The sequence below is a fragment of the Myodes glareolus genome, chromosome 7 (assembly GCF_982192425.1).
Source record: "Myodes glareolus chromosome 7, mMyoGla1.1, whole genome shotgun sequence".
Taxonomy (NCBI): Eukaryota; Metazoa; Chordata; class Mammalia; order Rodentia; family Cricetidae; genus Myodes; species Myodes glareolus.
The window spans coordinates 94,837,215-94,845,163 of record NC_142032.1 but is presented as its reverse complement, the minus strand read 5'-3'; the positions used below and the strand labels follow the sequence as shown (position 1 = coordinate 94,845,163).

Sequence of the window (7,949 nt, the reverse complement as noted above, 5' to 3'; positions counted from 1 at the left end):
GCGGGCCAAGTAGTGGGCCCAAAATGGACAGTGGCTACATGACAGACAGACAGTGGCCACATGACAGACAGACAGCAGCTACACGACAGTGCCTACACAACAGACAGGCAGCGGCTACACGACAGACAGACAGCGGCTACACCACAGACAGCGGCGACACGACAGACAGACAGCGGCTACACCACAGACAGCGGCGACACGACAGACAGGCAGCAGCAACACCACAGACAGACAGCGGTGACACCACAGACAGCGGCGACACCACAGACAGGCAGCAGCTATACCACAGACAGCGGCGACACAACAGACAGGCAGCAGCGACACCACAGACAGCGGCGACACAACAGACTGGCAGCAGCTACACCACAGACAGCGGCGACACGACAGACAGTGGCTACACAACAGACAGACAGCGGCTACACCACAGACAGCGGCGACACAACAGACAGGCAGCAGCTGCACCACAGACAGCGGCGACACGACAGACAGTGGCTACACAACAGACAGACAGCGGCTACACCACAGACAGCGGCAACACAACAGACAGACAGCGGCTACACCACAGACAGCGGCGACACCACAGACAGGCAGCAGCCACAGGACAGTGGTACATGACCGGCACCCTGAAGGGTCACCGTGAAAGACAAGAGAAGACACAGAGCCGCTGCTGCGCACACAGGAGACTTTGCACATTCCTGGGTCAGGGCTGGTGAGCTCCGTGATCCTGACTTTGAACATGGGTTATGGCTTTCAGATCCCAGAACAAGTCGGGAGGGAAAAGGTCTGGAAGATTTCCAACAAGATCTGGTAGAGGCACTTGGGTGCAGGGGGACAATACTTACTAGGGCACAGAACATGGAGATTTGTGTTTTATACATTAATACCCACCAGAAATCAGGGCCACAAAGGAAAATTAAAAGCTGAGCAGACCAGCCATCCTGGAGCAGGTGCACTGAGCACTGGGGGCAGTAGGAGGAGGGGCCAAAGCCCATCCACTCACAGCTGCCACCATCTGACTTCCACCTGCACAAGCGGCATATGTGCCTCACACATACACAAAGCTAATTTTTTTATGTAGTGATTATTTTGCTTGCCTGCATTACATATATGCACGAAGGGCAAGCCTGCTACTTGTGGAGGTCAGAAGAGGGTATAGAATCCCATGGAACTGGATGGTGGTAAGTCACCATGTGGGTGCTGGACACTGAACCTGAGTCCTCTGCCAGAGCAACAAGTGCTCTTAACTTCTAAGCCACCTCTCTAGCCCCTAATAATTAATTTAAAAATGCTAAAATTTTAAAAAAAAGTCTAGCAGTTGTAAAGAGGGAGAGCAGTGGGAGCAGGAGGAGAGGCGGGCGTGTAGTTGGGGCTGTGTGTAATTACAAGGTGCCTGTCTTTCAGTACTTCACTGAGCTCATCTGCTTGTTTACTTACCCAGAAATTCTGGCATGTGGGAAGCATGGGATGAGAGCAGGTGCAGAGGCAGGCAGGGCTATGTGCTAGGAGATGGGATCCATGCTTACCCAGGGCTGCTACAGGGCCTGACGGGCCCCATGAAGGACACAAATGACACAAGCATCCTTGAAATCCTGAGCTACTGGGTGTGGCTGCTCTGTTACCTCACTGCTCAGTCTAGGGATGATGAAAGCACAGAAAGACACTCACAGCAGAACCAGCTCTTAGAAGAAGCGGAAAAGTCCTAACTCAGGAAACATGTTCATACCCACCTTCTCAGCAACTGTTTGGGGCTGACCCAGGCCACTGACTCCCTCACTGAAACTCACAGCTGAGTTCTGGATGCTGTGCCTGCCATCCGTCCATCCATCACCCACCCAATCCTCTCTGCTCTTTACTGTGGATAACCAGCTGCTTCCAGCTCCTGTTGCTGTACCTCCATAACCAAGACCTGAACTAAATAAACCTTTCCCCCTAAGTTGCTTCTTTCCTGATAGGCAGTGTTCAACCAGACCCTTCAGTTATAAGCATGTCTGTGATCTGCAGACACACGCTCACCTTCACACGTTACCATTTCTAACTTCCGTGTGAGACGAGGGCCAAGCGGTGGAAACACGTGCTGAGAACGCCAGTCCTTGCGTTGTGTCTGGTCCGGAGCACGTGTAAATTCCACATCAGTCCCCAGATCTTGAGCATCCCTTTCATACCCATAGGCCCCTTCCTTGACCTGTGGACAGGGAGCCCACGAACTGGCACACCTCCCCTGCTCAGGTTGACCTCTGAACTGCTCCAAGCTTCCAATCCACTGGTGCTCCCTTACCTCTCGGCTCCTACTGCTCACACAGCACGTAAGGACCACTCCCTGGATACCTGCTGCCCAGAGCAGATGCCACAGTGAGTTCCGATCCTCCCCAGAGTCACATTCCCACCACCACTCACCTCTGAGTTTCAGTCATCTCTATACCAGGAAAAGACAGGATGTAACACAAGGAAACAGCAAGAGCAGACACTGGCACACACCTGACATTTCTTTTTATTCCATTTACTTGTGAGTGTGCATGCGCATACAGATGCATGCCACAGGGCATGTATGTGATTAGCAGAAGTCAGTTCTCTCCTTCTACCATATGGGCCCCAGGATTGAACTCAGGTCACCACCAAGTACCTTTACTGCTGAGTTGTGTCACTGGCCCATGCTTGACATATTCAACCTCTACAGCATCCTTAGGATGCAAACGTTATTACTGGCCTATTTCTGCTTTGAAGTTTGGGGAAGTAATGAAGCCTACCCTTGGTCTGAATCCTATGACCAATGAAGTCACTTATTCCAAACACTTACTGGGTTCCTACCATAAGCAGGCACAATTTAGTGAGCAAAGCAAATCAAGTCTCACCTTCATAAAGATGACACTCAGAAGCAAATAATTAGTGTAATGCTTGTAAGCAGAGGAAGGAAGAACAAAATGGCTGATGGGGCCAGTTAGGGCAGGTTTTCACTCGCTCAGACAAGAGAGTAGTTGCGGAGGGGGGAGAATGACCATGAACTAGGGTTAAAACTACTCTAACAACCTCAAACTACTTCTGAACTAAATGGCCTTGGGCAAGAAATTCAGTTTTTCCAGGCCTTGGTTTCCTCCCAAACCTGGAATAATTTACACTTGCTTTGCAGAGTGTGCCTGGTCACAGCATGCACACACATAGCTGAGCCTCATGCTACCCTTTTTAGGGGGCCAGAAATTCTCCTTCTGTACTCCAAAGACACAGCCTCTCCTCTCTTCCTTCCCTAAACTGCAAAAGAACTTAAGTCTCAATATGTAACCCACTCATGCCCCCTGCTGGCAAGACACCACAGCGTGGCTCTCCTAAGTCCTTATCTCAGCTGCCAGGCGGAAGGTGGAGAGGTGCTGGAGAACTCCAGGGTCTGCCAAGCTCTGAAACTGCAGGGCCACAGTCTGAAAATGACATCACAGCAGGTGCCTCCTAAAGTAAACACTGCACAATGTACAGGTAGGTGGTGGCAAAGTGTGGGAGCCCACAGAAGTGGATCCGTTCCACCTGGACCAAAGGTCAGAGTTTAAGCCTACTCTTACTCCTTCAAGGTTATTGACAGGAGATCTGACTTGTGGTGTGGCTACTAACAGGATATCTTGACCTAGGGTGTGGGTACTTGGTGTTTTAGGGTATTAAGATGGTAACTGTTTTGTCTGTTCATTGTATCATAAGTTCTTAGCTTTCTTCTCCTCCTGTGGATTGGGGTATTTAAAGGTTGTAAGAATTAACATGGCGCATTCACTATTCGCTGGACTGCCCCCCCCCCCCCGTACTGTCCTACGTCTCTGTATCTCTTTTGCATCTCTGTCTGTTCTGCCTGATATTTCTAACCCACACTCCCCTACCCTGGAACGCAGGAACCGACAGATGTCGCCCCAACGTGTGGCTACGACAGCAAAGGGAATGCAGAACACATGTGCATGAGAGCACTGAAGAGAACAGTGGCTGATGTGAGGGCTGTATGTGCTCAGGCCATGCTTCTGGAACATTCTGACAAAGAAGCCCTACTTAGAAAGAAAAATTTAGCTAGTTACTAGCGTCTTAAGGTTCTCCCACTGTCACACTTGACACAGCAAACCCTTCACTAGAGAAAGAGCTTCTGCACGTGTGCATGTGTGCGCGCGCACACACACACACCAGAGGGCAGACAAAGCCACCCGCGTTCTCTGTTCCCACTCAGTCTCTCATCATCAATCACGTGACAATTTTGTAAGGTTGGCCAAGTCTCCTCCTTTGTGCAGTGGGAAAACAATCCTCCCACATCCCCCTTCATCAGCTCACTGAATTAGCTATGAGAGCCTAAGGCACCTCAGAGGGAAGGAAGGTCCAAGGACACAGGTCCTCAGGGGGCTCTTAGGCAGTCCACAGACCCCAGCCAGCTGGGGAGAGAGAGATGCAGAGTTTGGTCTCAGGCAGGCCACACACTCCCACAAAAGTAAGTGACCAGTGAGGTTCGTCTCAGGTGTTTTATTAAGTGGGCCATACTGTAGCTGGTTTCTAAGTTGCAAAACAACATAAATTTAACAGTAATAACATAGTCAGTTAGACTGTGACAAGCTTTTCCTTTTCTTAAAGAGGAAAAAAAAGAAAAACAAATAATTAAAACACATAATGGCAGGTTAAATAAATAAGATAGATGAAGAAAAGACAGACTTGTTAAAACATGCTCATGTTTACTTCTGTGCAACTTTGTGCCAACAGGAAACATGATATTCTGCATGACAGCGGCACAATGACATGTCCTGGCATGTCTCCTTCCCAAATAATACTGACCAAAAAAAGGGGGAAGGCAGAGGAACAGATGTGGGGTTGACTCCGCAGTGCTTGGTCAGAAGCCCTGCTAAAAATCTCTTTGATTGGAGCACAGATTTTTCCTGCTCACACACCTGTGCATGGCCCAAGAAAGCCAGATATTCAGAATAATGTGAATATAGAAAACATTAGTTTAAAAACGATGTGGAATGGCCTCATCGACGTGACGGGGCAGCATGTGGAATAGCCCCCCCACACGTGTGTGCAGGCTCAGTCCAGGAGGCCACAGGCTCCCAGTGCGTGGCCGTGCAAGGGAGGGCACCTGCTTCAAAATAAGCAGCGCCAACCTCGCTCCCTCTTCCTGTCACTCTTTCTCATGAAAGTGTGTAAAAAGCAGATCAGCAAATAAACTCTAAAATAGATTATTTTTTTTTTCCAAAAATCCTCTAGTTTTCTTTTTACAGTAAGTATACATCTCTTCTTGTCCCTTACAAATGCTTAGGTTCCTTTGGGATGAAGAGGCAGAGCTGCAGGGAGACTTTCTGGGTCCTGCTGCTGGCTGGTGCTGGGAGGTCAGATGTCAATGCCCTTAACGAGGGACGTCTCCAGTGTGATGTTGAATTCTTGCAGGGTCTGCAGCACTCGGATCAAGGAGTTGACAAGTGTGTGGTCTTTGATCAGGGCCACATCCTCATACATGTGTGCAGTGATGGGGCAGTCGGCCAGCAACGCAATCCAGTGGTGCAGGAGGTGATCTCTGGAAGGGTGGTCCAGACAGGCCAAAGCAAGGGAAAAGAGGAACAGGACAAGGCCAAGGGGGATCCTTGAGCTAAGTCTGAAGATGAAGAAGCTAGCACTTCCCCATAGCCCCACTTCCCTCCTAAAGAAGGTTGCCTTCTCCTGGGAGCTGTTCAGTCTGAAAACAACCCAACTCAGCTATCCCTGTCACCTGACTCTCCCTAGACAGTCTTAGCACATACCAGTTACTAGGCTGAAGTGAGTGTTCCTTCCCTCCATCAAACACAAGTCCCAGAGCACCTCTGTCCCTCTAGCTAACACCATCAGAAAGAAATGCTAAGACACATTTCTCTTGTGCCAGGACAGTTACAAGAGGTTTAGGGCTTTTTTGCGCTTGTTTGTTTGTTTGGTGGGTGTTGTTTGGTGGTTTGTTGGTTGGTTTGTAGGTATTTTGAGACAGGATTTTTTTCTGTGTAGACCAGGCTGGTCTCGAACTCTAAGATCCATCTACCTTTGCCTCTTGACTGCTGGGATTAAGGGTGTTTGTCACCACCACCTGGTGAGGTTTAGTTTTTATGACAGCCCAGGAATTTTTTTTTTTTTTTGAGACAGGGTTTTTCTGTAGCTTTGGAGCCTGTCCTGGAACTAACTCTAGTAGACCAGGCTGGCCTTGATCTCACAGAGATCCTCTGGCCTCTGCTTCTTGAGTGCTGGGATTAAAGGCATGTGCCACTACCGCCAGGCTAGCCAAGAATATTATCATCTCCACCTCACAGATACAGTGAATAGCTTGTTCAAGGTCAGAGAAAAGTAAGATGTGCCCAAAGACTGGTAACTCTGGTTCTAGAATCTACTTTTTATTTTTACTTTCTTCTATGTGTGTATGGGTATTTTGCCTGCATGTACATCTATGCGCCACCTGCGTACAATGCCAGGAAGGAAAGGAAAGGGTCTTGGATCCTCTAGAACTTTTGTTAAGTGCCCATGTGGGTAGGGGAACCCAACTTGGGTCCTCTCCAAGAGCAAAAGGTGCTCTTAACCACTGAGCCATCTCTCCAGCATCTTATTTTACTTTTGTGTTGTAGAGATAGTGGTCTCAATTTGTTGCTCGTGATGACCTTGTATTTCTATGCTCAAGTAATCCTGTCTTAGCTTCCCAGTAGCTGAGGTTACAGCCATGTAGCACAGTGCTCAGCTTAGAGTCTGTATTTAACCATGACACCGACTCTCCTCAGGTGGCCTCAACGCCACTGCCTCCAGTCTCCCTGGCCACCGTGCTCTCTCAGTGATGTCCACTCCAATGCACACTACCCATGACATCAGAGCCACACGATTTCAGCCTTCTCATTACACACTGCGGTCCTGATACAGGAGGGATGTTCTCCATCTCAGGCCTTGAAGGCCCCTAACTTTCTTTGAAATGTGCTTCCTAATCTTCCCTCATCCTACTTGTCATTTCCTTCCACGGGAGCCTCATCTCAATACCACCTCCTCCCTGACCTCTCCTCTCTAGTAGGGTTTCACTCAAATGGTTTCCTGCTCCCCCCCACACACACTTTTTTGAGACATGGTTTCTCTGTAGACCAGGCTGGCCTGGAACTCACAGAGATCCTTCTGCCTCTTCTGAAATTAAAGGCAAGTGCCACCTACCTTTAGCTTTCTAACATGACAAGTAAATTTCCAGTTTCACTTTCTTCCTACCACTTCCATACGGCCTGGGACACTCAAATGTTTATTGAAAAAAATAACTACATGTACTTACTTCCAATTTCCCCAAGGGAGTGGTTTTAAATCTTCCATCAAAATAAGCCCTCCACTGTCCCTAACTATCTACATTCTCCTAGCGGAGCCCTCCCAGGTGCTCAGTGCCCGCCCTGCACAGCAGACCTGCTGCTGTGATCTCAGGACTGGCTGCGGAATACTCAGGTCCCTGCAGTACCTGGCTCCCAGGCACACCAGCATCTGAAACTTGCCATCCTTGCCGATGTTTCGGGGAGTGTTGTTGATTGCAGTGACAAAGCGGCAGAAGTTGCGGGCCCTTGTGTGCCAGTTTTCCTCAGGAACTACGTCATTTTGCTCCAACGTCTCATAATAGGTTTGTGCTTTCTCTGTGAAGAACAGAAAAGTTGTGACAACGGCTCCCCAAAACCCGTTCTACAGGTCACGTGCTGTGGGACTCTCCAAGTCAACACAGGCAGCTTCAAGAGAGTACAACAAGTATTCTGATGTCAATGTGCATATTTAAAAATAATGTTTCCAGTTTTTAAAATTTATTTATGTAGCTCTTGCCATAAACATGGTATTTTTCCCTGGTCTGAAGCGACAAGAAAGCTCTAAGGACTGTGTCCTGGATAAAGAATTCTCCAGTGGAGACCACACACAACTTGGGATTCTCTACTGTTCTTTTGGACCTACAGGGACAGAGGGTGAAGACTTGGGGAAAAGCCAGTTTT

At 48.8% G+C, this 7,949-nt stretch overlaps 1 protein-coding gene across 3 annotated transcripts in view; it reads right to left on the bottom strand.

Moving 5' to 3' along the window:
• Positions 1–4,458: 4,458 nt before the first annotated feature.
• Dennd5a (DENN domain containing 5A) overlaps positions 4,459–7,949 on the bottom strand; it is a 76,038-nt gene continuing 72,547 nt past the window's right edge. For 2 of the 3 annotated variants that reach the window (XM_085692883.2, XM_085692882.2), the window contains 2 exons: positions 7,436–7,604; positions 4,459–5,515 (listed from right to left, as the gene is read on the bottom strand). In XM_085692883.2, the coding sequence (XP_085549009.2) occupies positions 5,332–5,515; positions 7,436–7,604 (353 nt within the window). In that variant the 3' untranslated portion in view covers positions 4,459–5,331. The remainder of the gene's footprint in view (positions 5,516–7,435; positions 7,605–7,949) is intronic. The other variant, XM_085692884.2, reaches the window with a different exon arrangement.